This window comes from Eumetopias jubatus, unplaced genomic scaffold (assembly GCF_037043125.1).
Source record: "Eumetopias jubatus isolate StellerSeaLion01/CBP00866 unplaced genomic scaffold, mEumJub1_p1.0 scaffold_3, whole genome shotgun sequence".
Classification (NCBI taxonomy): Eukaryota; Metazoa; Chordata; class Mammalia; order Carnivora; family Otariidae; genus Eumetopias; species Eumetopias jubatus.
The window spans coordinates 183,557,995-183,577,815 of NW_028274809.1; the positions used below are offsets into that span (position 1 = coordinate 183,557,995).

Here is a 19,821-nt window from a genome sequence, read left to right on the forward strand (position 1 = left end):
AGAGCCAGCTTGAAATGAAAATGGAAAAAAGCCAACCCTGTTCATATTAACTGTAGTATCTTGTAAAATGGTGGGGAGAAATTTAATAGGGAAGATATAGAACCTATATGATTCTGTAAACTGTAAAATCTTGTCGAGGATAAAGAAGTAAGATGTGAAGAGATGGAGACACACAGCAGTTATTGTTTGGGGACTCAAAAGGGTAGGAGTGCCAATCTTTCCCAAATTGATAAACAGATTTTATGTCCCGTCAGTTAGATTCACAAGGTCTACTACCTTAAGTGATTAAAAAGTTTATATGTGTTCATAAATTTCTGAGAATAGCCAAGAAAATTATGAAAAATGATAAAGAAAAATTGGCCTTTTGTGTATTAAAACGTATTGCTGAGCCTCTCTATCTAAACAATATGATATAAAGTATGAGAATGGAAGCACTTGAAAACAGAAAACAAAAAATGAATAAATATGTCAATGTAATGGAGTAGGGAGCTCATAAACAGAAATTAGTATATGTGGGAATTTTGCCTCTTACTTTTTATGAAATCTTAGCCCCTTAATTTATGCCAAATACAAAAACGAACCCCAGATAAAGAATAATTATAAAACACAAAACACAAAAACAATTAGAATAAAATTGAGGAGTCTAGTCACTACCTAGGGATTGAAGTGATCTTTTTTAAAGATTTTATTTATTAGATGGCAAGAATGAGCGTGGGGGTGGGCCGAAGGAGGAGAAGCAGACTCCCTGCTGAGCAGGTAGGCCAACACAGGGCTCAATTCCAGGACTCTGAGATCATGACCTGAGCTGAAGGCAGATGTGTATCCAGCTGAGTCACCCAGGCGCCCCTGAAGTGATCTTTAAAAGAATACCAAAAAAAAAAATTTTTTTTTTTTTTGAGAGAGGGCATATGCATGTGAATGGGGGTAGGAGGGCAGGGAGGGGGCAGCAGGAGGGTGAGAGGGAGAGGGAGAGAATCGGAAGCAGTCTCTGCCCAGCATGGAGCTTGATCTCAGGACTCAGAGATCACGACCTGAGCCGAAATCAGGAGTCCAGTGCTTAACCGACTGAGCCACCCAAGAGTCCCTCAAAAAGATTTCTAATGAAAACTAATGATATGATAGTGTTATGTAAAATGTTGTGTCTCTTTGGCAAAATGCTAAGCGCTAATTTAGCATTTTTAAAAAATTTTAATTGGCCCATAAACTTGAAATTGAAAGCTGTTGTGAAAAAAAAAAAAAGTTTTCTTTTTAAAATTAATACTGTGTGGTCAGTGTCCATTAAATGAAATGGCTAAAATGTGGATTTTTTTTTTTTTCTTTTAGATTTCATATGTCGATTGCAAATTGTTGAAATTTCACATTTGGGCTTTTTGTAATTTAAAAAAAATTACTGTATATTATACCTTGGAACCTAAAACCATAGCAGATATATTTTTTAAAAACTAAAATAAGTTTTTAAATATATACTGTTATATGCTATAAGCATAGTCTAATAATATCTTGTATTGAGCCATAGTATGATTATATAACCCCTAGTCACAGACTACCCCCACATGGTTCTGATATTAGACAAAGCCCTTTACATTTTAATGTCTGTCATTTCATAATTTGTAAATGTTACCGTTGTTAGAAAAGAACTAAAAAAAAAAAAAACCTATCCTTCCATTTTTTTGTGTGTGCAAAAGAAAGTGATTATGATGATGAAAATCATATCTCTTATTAGAGATGGTATGAGAAATACATCTTGTGTGAAGAACTTTGAAGGGACTATAGGTGGTTAGCCTGGAGAATTGGAGGTTTATTAATAAGGAATAAGGCAGCTGTCATCAGTTTGGCCCAGTTGAGCCCTAGGCACTGATTTGTATTTATTTGTTGACTGTGTCTAGCACAGAAGGGGCACTTTTGTAGTTGGTAGAGCACACCATATATTAACACTCTGATCTTCATCTCAAACCCAAGATTCAGTCAGAGCCCCTTTCTGCCTTGGACCAGCTTTCGGGTCCAAAGGGGTAGGCTGGATTTGAATCTATTCTAGTGAGAACAACATTTGGAACATGTATTACCAGACATCAGGACCAGCTGGGCCAGAGATTTCAGCAGGGCAAAAACCAGAGGGCATAGTAATGAAGAACAATAACATTCAGAAGGAGTCCAGAGTCAGAGCCAGGGTGGACGTGTCACCGGCATGAGGCCGTAAGAGGACAACAGGAATCAAGGCCCCTCTGATTTGAGATCGGGAGTAGCCTTATGCTAGAACCCATTATCGTAAGATTAGTTATGGTGGGCAGGGTGTCTGATTGCAGTCTATATCCTTCAAGATTGGTAATGTGCAAGTGTGAGAAAGAATAGAATTAGAAGAATAGAATTATTTGGTGTTACTTCAGATTGGAAAAGTTGGGTGGAAGTAACAAACAGTCTGACTCAGTATGAGAAGTAACAGTCAAATGATTTAGAAATCTTTGAAATCAGAGTTTTCAGTTTGTAAGTGTTGGAGTTTGATAGATCCTAGTTTGATAGTTTGACAGATGGTTATCTGTCAAACAGTACTGTAGAAGAGACATTCATACTGCATGGAGGGTGGAGTAGACCATCACTTTTGTTTGTTTGTTTGTTTGTTTTAGAGAGCATGTGCATGCAAGCGTGGGAGGGTTGGAGGGGCAGGGGCAGAGGGAGAATCCTAAGCAGGCTCCATGCCTGACTTGGGCTCGATTATGAAAGTAGTTTTGACCTTACAGGCCCCCAAAGGCTCTTGGGGACTTCCAGTAGTCCCCAGGCTACACTTTGAGAATTGCCTTTTTTTTTTTTTTTTTTTTTTTTTTACTCCAGTCAATTAAAGGAAAACTTTATTGGGCCTTGGGGCTCGAGCAGGAGGCCGCCCTGCGGGCAAAGGAAGAGCCACTGGAGGGGCCTTTTTTTTGGGGTGCGGGTTGTTGGTGTGGCCGCACTTCTTGCGGCAGTTGACAGTGCGGAGGTGCAGCCGAGCATAACACTTGGCAGCAGATCATCTTGTGGCAGTTGTATTTCTGGGCCAGCTGGCGGAGGGAAGGCTCGATGATGCCACCCCGGAGGCGAAGCACAAGTGCAGGGTGGACTCTTTCGGACATTATAGTCTGACAGAGTACGGCCGTCTTCCAGCCGTTTGCCCGCAAAAATCAGACACTACTGGTCAGGCGGGATGCCCTCCTGGTCTTGGATTTTGGCTTTGACATTCTCAGTGGTGTCACCGGGCTCGACCTTGAGGGTGATGCTCTTGCCCGTCAGGGTCTTCACAAAGATCTGCATCTCTGCGTCTGCTGGCGCGAATCCGCAAGGCTGCCGCCACCAAACTGCTCTGCCACCTCGTTGAAGAGAAAAGAGGGCGGCGGCACCGAGAATTGCGCTTACAGACTGTTTTGAGAAGACTGAGACCGAGAGTTTTGTAATCCTCATATGGGGTAATTATGGGATCATATGAGATGTTTTCATCACTACTTAAGTGTTGGGGACAATCAGGAACTTCTCAAAGCCTGTAAGAGTGTGATTTAATCAGGCCATTCTATTACTGAATTTCCAGAACTAGTTGATAGATCCCACTTGGGTTTTTTTGTCTTATTTGAGCAGTCTTGCTCCCTCTCCTCCGCACTGCATGCCCAGTGCCTAGTACGATACTAGCTCCATAATAGATGTTTGATAAAATATTGATTTGCCTGACTAATAGTTCTATAAGATAGAAGTACTGGTTATTAACATGATGTATGTGATTGATCGATTGATTTCCCTTAGGACACAAGTTAACAGAGAGTGAGAGAAACCAATTATTGGCAATAGCATCATCATTGTTCGTGGCATTCCAATTAAGAGCACAACATTTTCAAGAACATGGAAATTCGAGGTATGTTAGATCATTTAAAACAGCATAAATGAGAGGAAAAACACTGATAATCTAATCAGAATAGGAAATAGGTAATAAAAGATGTGACTGATCTTAGTTTTGAATCTTGTGTTTGGAGAAGCATAATACAATCACACTGTTTAAAAATGATATTGTTTCTATTTTTTCAAATGATTTTTTTTAATTCAGAAAAAAAGGATCTTGGCCCCTTTAATTTGGACATTATTAGAGGTAAGAAGATATTCTGAAACCTTATGGAATATCTGTTTAAGCAATTTGTATTTATTCTGTTTTATAACTTTGTTAATCTTGAACAAAGTTTTAAAAAGTGTTAGAGTACAAAAAGTTAGGATTGACTCTGAGCAGTTAGAATAAATATATACATATATATATAAAACTCATAGGATACCAGACGGAATTAACACCAGTTAAGTTAGTTATTTGTGAGCCCTAAGTATCCTCTTTAGCTTCCTAGTGATGTCTAAATGAAAGAAAAAACATGCTTTATACCAGAGCAAGCAGAAACAAAGTCAGCATGGCATTAATACTCTACATGACAGGCTAACTTATTATATATGTCTGTGTCCTTGCTGGCTTAATCCTGCTTTAGCAAGTACGGTCTATTTATTACTTGCTAGAGTGATGTTGTTGATAAAATTGTGTCACTTCAACTTCTTTTCCATTCTTTTTGCTTTTCCACAAGAGGAAGAACAAAGATAAAAAGAAAAAAAGATGGCAGGTGACTGAGCAGCTCTGAAGAACACAGATCAGAAACTCAGATTACCCTTGAAGAATTAGGTAGAGGAAAAGTAAATTGGGTTTGGGCTATATCTTAATGGCTAGCTAACTGGTTTTACTCAGAAAATCTTGGAGTAATTGGTACTCTTCGTTTGTTCTTATTCTCAAGAGAATGTATAGGAAGCTTAATGTATGAGGTTTTTTTTCCACTTTTTGTTTTATTGAAGTATAGCTGACACAATGTTTTACCTCAGTTTCCAGTGTATAACGTAGTGATTTGACAGACAGATCTTTACTTTGTGTGATGCTCACCATAAACATAGTTACCATCTGTCATCATATAACACTGTTAGAGTACCACTGACTATAATTCATCTGCTGTACCAGTCATATGGACTTACTCATTCCATAACTGGAAACCTGTACCTCCTCCTCCCCTTCGCCCATTTTGCCCCTGCCCCCTCCTCCAACCCCTTCCCTCTGGCAGTCATCAGTTCTCTATATTTATGGGTCTGTTTCTGCTGTTTGTTTTCAGTTTTAGATTCCATACGTAAGTGAAATCACTGGTATTGGCCTTGCTTTGTCTGACTTATTTAACTTAGCATAATCCCTTCTAGGTCCATGCATGTTATTGCAGAGGGCAAGATCTCATTCTTTTTTATGGCCGAGTAATGTTCACTCTCTCCCTCTCTCCCTTCCCCTGCCCATCTCTCTATGTATATAAATGAAGGAAATGGTCATTGTAAATAGTGCTGCCATAAGTATAAGGGGTTCATACATCTTTTTGAATTAGTGTTTTCATTTCCCTTGGGTAAATACCCATTAGTGGAATAATAATATGATCTTTTTTTAAGTTATGATTTGATAGATGTCTAGGGAGAGATGACAGATTATAGAATATCAGTAAATTACTGAATGACTGGAAGGAGGAGGAGAATGGGCAATGAAGACATGAATCTGGTTGGTTTTTTCCCCCTAAAGTTGTGCTGACCAGTGTAGTAGCCACTGGCCATGTGTGCTTACTTTAATTAAAATTTCAGTTTCTCAGGCATGATCAGTGCCACTGTATAGTCACCAGCCATTGCCTTATGGTGGTTAGTGGCTACTGAATTGAGTAGTAGAAAGAACCTTCCGTCAAACTCTGTTGGGACAGGGATGTTTAGGAGGTACATGTGTCTAGCTTTTGTTTTAAAACCAGAATCATACCTTGTATTTTTTATTCTTTTGATAAATAAAGTATTCATATCTTGATTACCTTCAGATGTTATTTGGACCTTGATCATTTCTGAAGTCCTGAGTGTAGCTGATGATGAACTGGTTTGATCTTTAAGAAATGTATTCAGGTCATTTTCAGAGAGTGCTGACTTGCCACTGGGAAGAATCTGAAAAAGGTTTAAAAAGGAAAAGAATAAAAGTTACCTGTAATCCCACAAACTCTTCAGTAAGCACTTTTTCACATTTTGATATATTCCCTTCTAAGTGTATATGTGTGTGTATATTTATAGAGATACATACATGTAGCATATATAAACCTTACATAGAGTCATACTGAGAATATAGTTTGAATTCTATTTTTTTAATTGTAGTATTATGTTGCAAATATCTTTTATTCCCTAGTCTTTAGAAGCATATTTTAAATTTTCATTACACAATTTAAAACATGGCAAACTTTTGCTCTTCAAAAGATACCCCTGAGAGAATTATAAAACAGTATAGCAAATGACAGAATGTATTCAGAGATATATAGACATGTATAAATAAATATATATATAAGGGGCTTGAGTCTGTAATGTATAAATAATTTTTAAAACTCAAACATAAGCCAGACACCCTAATAAAAAAATAGAAGATCTTTATTAAAGAAGTTATATGAATGTGACAAATTCATGAAAAAGTTTTTCAGCACTGTCGGGGGAAATACAAATTAAAATCACAGTGCTACACTAACACACAGCAACTAGAATGTACATTAAGTGGTAAGTGGATAAATAATTGTGATATATCTGTATAATGGAATACTATTTAGCAGTAAAATAGAAAGAAGTACTGATACCTGCATCACCATGCAAAAATCTGAAAAGTAAGTCATGCTGAGAGAGAGAAACCAGTTCAAGAAGACTATATAATCTGTAATTTTATTTGAAATTTCTGGTAAAGGCAAAAGTATAGAGACAGGAAGAACATCAGTGGTTCCCTAGGTGCAAGTGGTGATGTCACAGAATTACAGCTTTATACATTCTGTGCCCCAAACCATAAACCAATAATTATCTCAAATGAATTAGTTTCTTAAATTATGTAGAAAACAAAATGTGCCTATGAAACCAAAGTTAAAAAAATAGTAGCCTTTATAATAGTTCATGTGTTTACCTTTACTGAGGTACTCATTTATTCATGTGGCTTCCTGGGACTGTCTAGTGCCCTTTCATTTCAACCTTGCAAGACTGCTGCCTGTACCATTTATTGTAGGGCAGGTCTGGTGGTCACAGACTGCCTCAGCTTTCGTTTATCTGGGAATGTCTTAATTTCCAGTTTTAATGTCTTAATCTAGTTTTGTTGTTAGGATTCTTGGTTGACTGTTTATTTTGGTTTCTTTTTTTCCTTTTAACACTTTGAGTATATCAGCCTACTGCCTCTGGCCTCCATAGTTTCTGATGAAAATCTGACAATCTATTGAGAATCCCTTGTATGTGATGATTTGCTTCTCTCTTGATACTTTCAAGATTTTCTCTTTATCTTTGGCTTTTGAAAGTAATGTGTCTTGGTGTGGGTCTTGGAGTTCATCTGACTTGGAGTCCATCGAGCCACTGTTGGTGGGAATGCAAGCCTGGTGCAGCCATTCTTGAGGTTTTTTTTTTTTTTTTAACATATATTTATTTATATATGAAAGAGAGGAGGGAGAGCATGAATGGAAGTGGCAGAGGAAGAGAGAATCTGAAGCCGACTGCATGCTGAGCATAGAGCCTGACACAGGGCTTGATCTCAAGAACCTGAGATCATGACCTGAGCCAAAACCAGGAGTTGGCCGGTTAACCAACTGCACCACCCAAGTGCCCCAAGCTTCTTGAATATTTATATTCATACCTGTCATCAAATTTGGGAAGTTTTCAGCCATTATTCAAATATTTTCTCTACCCCCCCTTCTTTCTCTCTCTCTCTCTCTCTCTCTCTCTCTCTCTCTCTCTCTCTCTTTCTGGGATTCCCATGATGCGTACATTGGTTGGCTTTCTCGTATCCCACAGGATCCTTAGGCTCTGTTCATCTTTCTTCAAACTTTATTCTTTATACTCGAGAATTTTTCTTGTCTTGTCTTCAAGTTGGCCGATTCTTCTGCCTGCTCAAATCTGTCTTTGAAGCCTTCTAGTGAGTTTTTCATTTCAATTATTGTACTGTTTAGCTCTAGAATTTTTTAATTTCCTTCTAGGTTTTTAATCTCTGTTATTTTCATTTTGTTTACATATTGTTTTCTTGACTTTCTCCATATCTTTCTTTAGTTTTTTTGAGCATTTTTTTTTAGATTTTATTTATTTATTTGACACAGAGAGAGAGAGAGCGAGAGTGAGAGATAGAGTGCACGAGGAGGGGGAATAGCAGGCAGGGGGAGAGGGAGAAGCAGGCTCCCTACTAAGCGAGGAGCCTGACCTGGGGCTCGATCCCAGGACCCTGGGATCATGACCTGAGCCGAAGGCAGACACTTAATGGACTGAACCACCCAGGCGCCCCGAGTTTTTTGAGCATCTTTAAGAGAGAGTTGTTTTAATGTTTTTGTCTACTATATCTACCAGTAAGTCTCTTTCATGGTCATATTTTGCTAATCTTTTTTCCTTGAGAAGGCCATACTTTTCTGTTCCTGTTTCTATATATGATTTGTGATTTTTTGTTGTTGTTGTTGAACGCTGGACATTTGAATCTGATAATGTGGTGACTCTGGAAATCAGATTCTCCTCCTTCCCTAGGGTTTACTCTTGTTGTTGTTGTTGTTGTTGTTGTTGTTGTTATTTCTGCATATTTGTTGGGGGCTGTCTCTTGCCAAGGATCAGCCTGAGATATAAATGTAAGGTCTTCTCAGGTATTTTCTGAGCATTTCCCTGTGCATGTGTGTTCACTCTCCAATTTTCCTCATAAATGCAGCCATTTTTGTTTTGAATGTCTTAGTCTTTAATATCTGGCTTCTGAAAGGGGAAAAAAGCAAAAAATGAAGGAAAATGGGGGAACTGACCCTTTAAATCCCCTGGAAGTCACTTCAGCCCGAGGGAGTGGGGCTCACAACAGTGGGAGGAGGTACAGTAGCAGTGGCTACCCACCTTTTTTTCTGTACCTCTGTGATTAGAACAGGAATTGGGTATCATAGCACAGATCCCCAGTATTTGGAGGACAGGGTCCTTTTTTTGCCCACTCTGGCTTCCACAGGCTGTGTGTAAGCTGCTTCAGGAACACACGCACAGCTTCCTGCCGCTGGCTGGGGATGCGGGGATGAGTAGTTGCCACTGGACTAAGAGCTGAAATTGACCAAAATTGATTGCAGTTTACCATCCACCTTTTCCCCTGCAATTTTTAAGCCTTTGACTGGACTGGAGTTCTAAACTAGTTATCAGAGAAATCCTGCCAGTATAATTGTCATCTAGGTGGGGAGACATTCCTGGTATTTCCTAGTCTACCATCATCCAAGAATCCTCCTCCTCTGTATATTACTGTTGAATTCATTATACTTTTTTTTTTTAAGTTTTAAAAAAGGTTTATTTATTTTAGAGAGCATGCATGAGCAGGAGGGCAGAGGGAGAGGGAGAATGAGAGAGAATCTCAAGCAGACTCCCTGCTGAGTGCAGAGTCCGTCACGGGACTTGACTCAGGCCTTGATCTCACGACCCTGAAATCACAACCTGAACCGAAACCAAGGGTCCTCTGCTTAACTAACTGTGCCACCCAGGCTCCCATTACCCTTTAAAAGTTGGAAAAAATTATATTGATATATATGGGCCAGAAGTTCAGTTATGTAGATAATTTTGCATGTCTTACCTATATAACGATGATTTGTTTTTCATGAGTTTATTTTCTATGAAACTTATTTAGTAAACCAGCTTATTGTGAAATAGGTACTCTCCATGACAACAGAGATCTGTAACATCTAGCAAAATATATTGATTTGTTTGACAGTATAATCCTACTTAGGTAAAGTGAATCTAAGTTATTTTTGCTAGCTTGCTGAAAAGGTCTCTGACATCAAAGCTGATGTTAGGTGATCGAATCTTTACATTTTGGCTTAGGAAGTGTGTTTTCATTATTGGCTTGGGAATGGAGTCTAAGAGTCAGCCTCCAGGTGTGGCTGCACATTGCTCAGTCATGGGTGTGCTCATGTAATGTTTATGCTTCCAAATCCAGTAGCCCGCAGCCCTTCCTTCCTGCTGATCTTATTTTCCCAGTATGTCTATGGATTTTACTCTTTCATCATTTATGACTTGGAAAAAGACACTGACGATATGTACCCTTGGTATTTGGATAGTAAGAAGATAGCAGTGCATTTTAGAAAACAAAACAAAACAATGTCAGAAACAATAGCAATTTTTCTTAGGATGACCGTAAATAAATTTGGCAAAAACAATTAAATTTTTATGTAACTACATGCTAATTATTCCAAAACGCTACTATTGACAGAAATGAATCCTTGAAAGTGGTGTTAAACAATCACTTCATGTTATTTGAAGCTAAAGTGATTTTGTCAGCATTGTGGTTTAGTTTAATAATTCGTTGCACTAACAGGTAATGATGAGAAGAAAAAATAGTCAAGGAAACAATTTCATCCTGTTCAGTAATCTTTCACTTAGTTTTGCTCAAGATGCCTGTTTTCCTTAGATCCAAATGCTGTTCACAGGTCAGGAGTGACTTTTCTGAGTGATGCCCTTTCATGTCCCCCTCTGCCATCCCAGGCTTCTCAGATGCTAGTGAGAAGACCATGTGCTTTCTCTAAACTTCTGTACTTTCACCGATCCCACGGTGGTTTCTGCACCTGTTCCTTTCTTTTGTTCGATCTGGTAGCTCAGCAAGGAGTTCTCCAGCCTTTCTTAAGCTTTTTCACTTATATTTCCTAAATCCATGATTATTATCTGTTAAGCCACCTAATTTGTCATGTAATGATTATTAGTTCTAGGGAGAGCTGTGCCAACTTTCCTGGTGGTAGAATGGCTGGTGACCAAATCTCTGCCGTAGCAGAGGACTGTTTTGCATGCACTTACCTTGTCTATTATAAGAAGTTGGCGGGGGCGGGGAGGGTTGCTGTGGCTCAGAGTAAGCCCTTGACTCCTGTTTAGATGTCAGTCCTCAAGGCTAAGCTACACTGAGGGGGATGTGGGAAGTATCATCTGTTTTTATATATTAAAGCTATTTTAAGGTGTTCCAAAGTAAATGTTGATTCCCTGGATTTTATAAAAGTTTTTTTTTTTTTTTAACTGCAGATATATAGTAAATTCATCAAATTTTCTTGGCTTCTTTTTGCTTGTTTGCTTCATTTTCTTTCTTTAGAAGTACTTTTCACCATTTCCCAGAGAACGTGTTCATCAAATTCCTAAACACTTATGGGGCACCTGGGTGGCTCGGTCGGTTAGGTGGCCAAGTCTTGATTTCGGCTTGGATCAAGAACTCTGGGGTCCTGGAATCAAGCCCCCGTGTCAGACTCTGCACTCAGCGCAAGTCTGCTTGAGGATTCTCTCTCCCCTCCCCCCTGCCCTGCTCATGCTCTCTGTATCTTTCTCTCTCTCTCTCAAATAAATAAATAAATCTTTAAATTCCTGAACACTTATATGTGAACTGTTGAGAAAATCAGCAACATCAAACTCTTTAATTCATTTGGAATTCACTTACTTGTAGGTTATAAATGGGTTTCTTCATTGTGATTTGGCAGCCTTTTATTATAAAATATTCCAACCAATTCCTCAAAGTAGTATCTCTTTAAATGTGTAAGGATAGCAAGACAGAAATATACATGAGTGTCTCAGTCAGTTTGAGCCACACTCGCAAGTTACCATGGACTGGGTGGCTTAAATAACAAACATTTGTCACAGCCCTGGAGGCTGAAAATCCAAAATCAGGGTGCTTCCCTGTCTGGGTTCCAGTGAGGGCTCTCTTCTAAATTGCTGAAAGCCTACTTCTTACATCCTTACATGGTGGAAAGAGGGCAAGCTAGCTCTCCGGCCTCCTTTTACAAGGGCATAATCCTGTTCATGAGTGCTCTATTCTCATGGCCTGATACCTTCCAAAGCCCCCTCCTCCAAACACCATCACAATGTGCATTAGACTTCAACACGGTTTTTAGAGTGAGGACACAAACATTCAGTCAGTAACAGGGAGGGTGTGCTTACATACCCTCTCCTCTCTCCCCTCCCTCTCCTCTCCCTTCTCTTTTCCCCCCGCCGCCCTCCTTTCTCTTTCCTCTTTCCTCTTTCCTTCTTTCTTTCACTTGTGTGACTTGTGCACGGGCACCCTCCCCCATCTAAGGAGGTATGCATATGTTTTTAATACATTCTGTGGTTTAGTGGAAAAAACTAAAACTTAGAATTGGAAGTCTGGTATTTAGTCATAACTATACCATTTATTAGTAATGTGACCTTAGATATGTCACTTTACTCTAAGCTTAAGTTCACCAGTAAAATGGGAATAGTGTGTATTCTCTACTGTTTCATAAAGTTTTTGTGAGAATAATTGATCCTGCATAATTATGTTTCAGGACCCAAATCCTTTTACCTAATTTGTTCTAAAGAAATAAAAAATGAATTCTGTATTGTAGTACGAAACCAAGGAAATGCTTTATAGATAAGCAAAAACCATCAAGAACAAGAAATGCCTTTGTTTATATCAGGCAGCTATAAATACGACAAGAAAGTAGAATTTGTGGTCTAATTCCCTTCATTGAAATAAATGAGATGCCTTGTATTATAGTCCAGCAAATGGGACACCAGTAGGGTGTGTTTTTAATGTTACTTAGATCATTCTTTTGCTTTGTGGTTTTTTATTTTGCATTTTTCTTTAAAAAACCTAAGATTATATCAAGTACTTGTTGGAATTCTTTTTCCATTCTTTTGTAGTTTTTCTTTATTACACTAGTATTTCATATTTCAGATTTATTTTGTAGGGTGATAGGAAGTTGAGATCTAATTTTACTTTTTCATATAGTTAACCAGTAGAATCAGTTCCATTGTTTTAAATTTTAATTCCAGTATAGTTAGTATACATTGTTAAATTAGGTTCAGATGTACAACATAGTGATTCAACAATTCCATACATTACTCAGTGTTCGTCACGGTAAGTGTGCTCTTAATCCCCATCCCCTGTTTTACCCATTCCTTCACCCACCTTCCCTCTTTTCTCTATGGTTAAGAGTCTCTTTTTCGGTTTGTCTTTTTTTCTTTGTTAGAATTAGTTCCATTTATTCACTTGTCTATCCTTTCCTTACTGATTATAAATGTTACATTGAACCTATGCAAAATTCTTAAAATATATTATGGTCTAATTACCAAATTTTTCTCTTTATTTTCATTTGTCATTCTATCCTTATATTAATAATTTATTTTCTTCTAAAATTTATTGATCATTCTTCTAGCTGAGCTTTGAAGGCACTTTGATATTGGAATTGCCTTCAAGTTATAGTAAGTTTGGGTAGGATAGACCTCAAACGTTGAAGTTTTTCAAAAAATGTATGACTGTATTTATCAAAGTCTCTTTGTTTCCCTCATTAAAGCTTTATAATTTTTTATTGTAAGGCTCGATTTCTTGTCATTCTTAGTTTATGTCTTTGTCATTATTCTTAGGTTGTTTATATGTTGTATTATGGATGGGATCTTTTTCTCATCTTTAAAATGATTACTGATTTGGTAAAGAGAAGCTAATGATATTTGTATTTCTTTTTTTGAATTAAAAAAATCAGAATTTACCATCTTAACCATTTTTAAGTATACAGTATATTCACAGTATTGTGCAACATATCTCTAGGTTTTCATCTTGTAGAACTGAAATTCCACCCTCATCGAATGACTTCTCTTTCTTCTCCCCCAAGCCCTTGGCAACCACCATTCTTTCTGTTACCGTGAGTTTGATTACTTTACTAGTTGCATTTTTTGTAATAGTTCTTCTTCCTAAACTTAAATAACCTATTATAACACTTTTTTACTTGATTTCAAGAGGGGCAATCCTATAACCTTCTGAATCACTTGGGATGCTTCTGGTTACAGGTAACAGAAACCCCTATTCAGACTGACAGCAGTTCTCACCCTACAGTGAACACGAAGCTCAGAGGAGAGAAAAGACAAAGCTCAGTATGTTCATCTGCTAATGCCACATTCTCTTAGCCTCACTTTCTTCTCTCTGTGGCTTTCTCATAAGGCTGTGTTGGGATAGCTGTAGAAGTTTCAGGACTCCAATCTAGATAAGGTTCCGAGGATTATGTCTGTCTCTAAGTGAGGACACCTTTCCCAGCTGTTTCCCAACCAGCTACTTCTCAGTTCCTATTGACCAGAAGTAAAACTCCTACCCATTACTAAGTCAGTCACTGCAAAGGGAATTGGATTATCATGATTGTCTTGGACTGATTTTCTGGTGTGAAATAGATGTTGAGTAATCAACTAAAGTGACCACCGCATTTTCCAGTTACTCAATGCTTTCCTTTCTACTAGAACTTCTAGTACAGTTTCATGTTTAAGAGCAAAAGCTTTTAGGGGCGCCTGGGTGGCTCAGTCGTTAAACATCTGCCTTCAGCTCAGGTCATCCCAGGGTCCTGGGATCGAGCCTCGCATCGGGCTCCCTGCTCGGCCAGGAGCCTGCTTCTCCCTCTCCCGCTCCCCCTGCTCGTGCTCCCTCTCTGGCTGTCTCTCTCTGTGTGTCAAATAAATAAATAAAATCTTCAACAACAACAACAAAAAAAAGCAAAGGCTTTTGTGCCAGAGACCTGGATTTCCCCTGGTTCTGCCAGTCCCTTACTATTATATTAGTATAAATTATTTAATTTGGTTTGAACTCTTTCCTCGTCTGTAATCGTGGAGATAGTAGTAGTTCTTACAGAGTTCTTGTCAATGTCACATGAGCTGTAGAATGCTTACTATGCCCATTAAATTTTAGCTCTCCTTGCCCAATTTTCTTTTTTAGAATTTCTGATGACAGAGATTCCATTTCAAGGACAATAGCCATAACGCATGCTTGTTTTATTTTTTACTGAGACACCTTGAGTGTTTCAATATCGAGATATGTTAGCAGTTAGTAAGAAGTATTTTTTTCTTGTATTAAGGATGTATTTTTCCATTCCATTTTGAATAAGAGAATCATATACAGATATTAAGTATAATCACATTTCTTTTAAAATCATCTATTGGTCATTATAAGAGTTGAGTTAGAAAATTTAGATAATTTAGCAGGGAACAAAATGATTTAAAAAAAAAAATCCTATCCCCATTGAACTTACATTTAAGCAGATGGTAGATAGACAAAGCAGGTCATTAAGCTGTGTGATATAATAATAATGATGACAGATATTTTGGTGATAAAACAGGGAAGGGCTATTGATTATCCTGGAGGTGGATGGTGGGGTAGTTGGAGTTTTAATTTGGATCACAGGGGAAGTGGATGGCAGGAAAGACGAGCAGGATGAGAAGATTAACTTTAGAGCAGATCTAATGGAGGAAGGGAACGAGTCACATGACTATCTGGAAGAAGAGCCTTCCCATCAGAGGAGAAAGCAAATGCAAAGCCCCTGAGATTGGGGTGCCTGGCTGGCTCAGTTGGTAGAGCATGCAGCTCTTGATCTCGGGGTTATAAGTTCAAGCCCCATGTTAGGTGTAGAGATTACTTAAAAATAAAATCTTAAAAAAAGAAAACCAAAAATACCCCACAAAGCCCCTGAGGTCAAAGTATGCCCTGCTTGTTTGACAAATAGCAAGGAGGCCACCGTAATGAGAGGAGTTAGGAAGCTATAGCAGAGCTGGAGTTGGTCTGGGTAGGCTGTTGTAAGGACGTGGGTTTTCACTGAGTGACATGGGGAGGCATTGCAGAGTCTTGAGCAAAGAAGAACTTGTACTGCATGTAGTAACAAGAGCATTGTGGCTGCAGTGTTGTAGATGAATCTAAGGGGGAAAGAGAGGAAGCCAGGAAACTGGTTAGGCCTAAAGGTCCTAGGCCTGAGCCCTGGGACACTCCACACTTAACAGATTGGCAAGGTGAGGCAGATCCAGCGAGGGAGGCTGAGAAGGAACAGCAGAGGAGATAGGCAGAAAAATAGTCTGGGAGGGAGGAAGTTCAGAGAGCCAAGTGCAGAAAGGGTTCAAGGAGGCAGAGGTGTTCAACTGAAATACAGCACATCTGAAGAGTGACTGTTGACCATTGAAGTTAACAATGTGGAGGTCATGGGGGACCTTGACTCGGGCAGTGTTAGAGAATGTTGTGTGGGAAGTGGTGGTTCAAAGTGGATTGAAGGGGGTTTGAGAACAAGTGGGGAGAGAGAAAATTGGAGATTTTAAGTTCCAGCAACTCTTAGAAGGATTTGCCTTTTTAAAATATATGTGCTTGTAATGTCTTACTTTGATTTTACAGGAAATGGGCCATTCTACTTGAAAGGATGTCTTTTTTTTTTTTTTAAAGCATGTTGTGTTGTCAACATTTCTCTGTATTAAATAGTTTTTTGAAAAAGTGGTTTTCAAAGACTGTACAACATTAGTGGCTTGGAAAAAATGAACATAGAATAGGAAACCTTGTTTTCTTATAAAATAAACCTTGTTTTCTTATAAAATAAACCTTCTTATAAAATAAACCTTGTTTTCTTATAAAATAAAACCCAGAGAATTAATTTCAATTAGGATATGTAATATTAGGGTCCCTGCAGTGCAGAGTGAGATTGTGTACCCCACATGTCTTAAACACTGCAGATGTGTACCAGGAATTCTGTCTGGCTTATTTTATTTATGGCAGTCCCTCTATTCAGTCAGTTTGGCTGGGAAGATTATATCATCTTTGGTTCTTTTGGCTCCTTCAGTGGGCACTGAGATGTCGGTGCTTGGCATGTGCAGTGGAACCAGCACTGAGTGAGGTGTCAGGACTCCGGATTTTGGTCCCAGCACCACTACCCAGTATACAGGTGGTGCAAGTCTCTGTACAAATGCTTCAACTTTTGACTCCAGTTTCCTCTGAGAAATGGCAGTGTTGGATCGAATGATTCCTGACGTTATTTTTTCTTTTTTTCCAGCGCTGATCCTAAGTGAATTGCATGAGGTCAAACAAGACCCTTTGACTTTCTGGTTTCTACTTAAAGCTTCTAGTACCTCTCTTGAGATTTGAGCGGAGGTGAAAGACTCAGGAACAGGAACTCCTGCACTGTGGCCAACGATAACTCTGATGAAAAGACTTGAGCCTGAAAGGTTTTAAAACACGTAGTGTTCGATTTTAGGGGAGATTACTCTGGGTGTGTGGAGTCAGTTTATTACCACACCTGGGAGCTGATCCTCAGTAGAATGTATCAGGGGCATTGACTGGCTACAGATCCTGCCCTGGGTTTCACTTTTAGCCAGAGTAGTGCAATGGAAAGTTACATTCACTTGAATCATACTCGTATTGTATTTTCTTTCCTCCTCTGGCTTCCTGATAAAATAGAGAATCAATTTTTTAGTGATTTTTACCTGACACATGGAGTTATGTTTTTTTTTCCCTTCCTTCCTTTCCTGGTTGTAGATTTATAATTCACTCACCCATTATTAAGTTTTCAGTTAGACGATCAAGGTTTGAGGTTTTAAAATATCATAAGCATTGAAAGATAGCTGGGGAAAGAAACAGAGTAAAGCAGCCATGTGAAAATAGTTGCCAAGGAGAAGCAAGTATTGTACAGTTGCAGTGGGTTTGTTTACTTAAATGTCTCTGAATTTAAAAGGACATACCCAATTGTTAACACACTTATACCATCTATGACAATAAAATACAGCTTTATATCATACTTGTTTCATATATGCCCTCAGGTAAGCGGCTTAATATGACAGTGAAGTTCTCCTAACTGACTATATAATTAAAACAACAGTACTTTGGGTGTATGTTCACAGACATACATAGCCATAGTATGCCTTTGGAAATACCCATTTTCATTTGAAATAAGTCTCTTAAAAGCAGCAAAAAGGAGAAAATGTTAATTCAGTCATTAGCCTTTAAGCTTGCTTACTTTTTACTCTCTCTGTTATGCTGTTTTTAGTTACTTAATATGAGTACGTCCTGGATGATTTAGAAATCTACGTGAGGTTAAGCATATAATACTAAGTGGCTAAGATGTCTTATTTATACATTTAAAAATATTTTTTCTTTGATTCCGCTATAACAGCTGAGCAGAAGACAGAATAGCCTCATTATTGTAGGAGAATTTCTCTGTTCCCTGCAATGATTCCAAAAGCTCTTGCACACTTCATCAGTATTATTGTAATTCTTTGGCTGCAGGATATTTGGCAGCTGTTGCACCCCACCGACAAATCCTATTCATACTTCTTTTCCATTCACCACTGCCATTGGAGAATTGATTTCTCTTTCCTCTACTCTAACCTTTCCCAATTCATTTTGGATTGTTCAATGTGAAACATTTTAATTTCATATCATACAGCTTTTCAGCTCACAATCCCTTTTTTAACCTGTCACCAGGGTAACAGCATAGCATGCTTTCTTTAGGCAATCAAGTTTTTATTTCACATGCTTAATGTTGCATTAAATGTTTGCATTTTGTTTAACCCCCCTTAAATACTTTGAACTCTGGATATGTTTTAAAGGATAATAAAATCCTTGATTTTTGAATTGAAAGTAAATCAACACCATCACTACATTCATAGTAAAATGTCAAATGATTAATTTACATAATTCAACGATTATTATTAGAAATCCAAGTTAGCCAATCTGTGTAAGGCAATTTTCTGTAGATAATGGAGGAATATTTGTATATATTTATGTTTAACCTTGTTCCAAAAGAGGATTTAAAGGAGATTTAGAGAGATTTGTTGGAGAAGTAAACATTTAAAAGGGCAATGGAATTGGTGCAAATAGAAAAATATATCTTTTGAAGATAAGACTTAATTTTTCAGTATAATACTCTTTTCTCTATTTGTGTGTGTTTGTGTGTATGTTTGTATGTATGTGTTCTTTAAATATATATACTATAATGATTTATGTATTTGATGATGGATAAGGGAATCTACCAGAATGAGATTAAAAGATTCTTCTAGGAGATTGATTTGGGCCTTGTGTTCATTAACAGTTATTTATACATTTACTTGAGTACAGGCACTCCTCAGAGATCCTGTGAGTTTGGCTCTAGACTACCACGATAAAGTAAATCTCACAGTAAAGCTGGTCAAATTTTTTGGTTTCCCAGTGCAAATAAAAGTTACGTTTATACTATACTGTAGTCTGTTAAGTGTGCAAAGCATTGCGTCTAAAGAAACCATGTACACACCATACTTTAAATTACTTTATTGGCAAATAAATGCTCACCCTCATCCGAGCTTTCAATGAGCTGTATAATCGCGGACCATAAATCGCTGTAACAAATCTAATATTGAAGAAGTTTAAAATATCGTGATAATTACCAAAATGCGACAGAGACGCAAAGTGAACAAATGGAAAAGTTGGGTTGATAGACTTGCTTGAAGCAGGGTTGCTACAAACCTTCAATTTGTTTAAAAAAAAATGCAATATCTGTGAAGTAGAAAGCGGAGCACAATAAAACAGGGTATGCCTGTACTACTTTTTCTTTCAAAGAAATAATCTAATAATAATGATAGATTAGTAGATGAAAAATGAATGTTTGGATCTTGATTCTTTGAATTGAATAGACTTGAGTTTCTCTTTATAGACCTACTTTTCATCTTTATTCGAAATAACAGTTTCTGTGAACTTTGTTCTGTGAATAAATTTTATGAAATTTGGAATATTCTAAGAAGTACAAAGAAATGTGTAAGAAAAGAGCAGAGATTAGTAATCCATGTTGTCTGAAAGCACTGTTAATTTAAAAAAATATTAGCATAGTAGCTCTTTAAGTATCCTAATATTCCCTTCTGTAATGACTAAAGTTCTCACATTAATCTATAGGATAAACTCTGAATTAAGCTGCCCGTTTTTTTCTTTTAAACTGTCTTTTTATTTTACTTAAAAAATTGATTTAGTATTTTTGGAATTTCTGGCTTCTCACAGTGTGTCAGACTAATTTCATACCTTGAGTGCTC

General features: G+C 37.8%; 1 protein-coding gene and 1 pseudogene across 2 annotated transcripts in view; one reads left to right on the forward strand and one right to left on the reverse strand.

The window, feature by feature from the left end:
* The window catches only part of PCCA (propionyl-CoA carboxylase subunit alpha), a 393,065-nt gene that overhangs the window by 219,052 nt on the left and 154,192 nt on the right, over positions 1-19,821 (forward strand). For both annotated transcript variants that reach the window (XM_088021889.1, XM_028112036.2), the window contains exon 18: positions 3,763-3,871. In XM_088021889.1, coding sequence (XP_087878015.1) covers positions 3,763-3,871 — 109 coding nt within the window. The remainder of the gene's footprint in view (positions 1-3,762; positions 3,872-19,821) is intronic.
* Positions 2,831-3,305, reverse strand: LOC148164780 (ubiquitin-ribosomal protein eL40 fusion protein pseudogene; annotated as a pseudogene).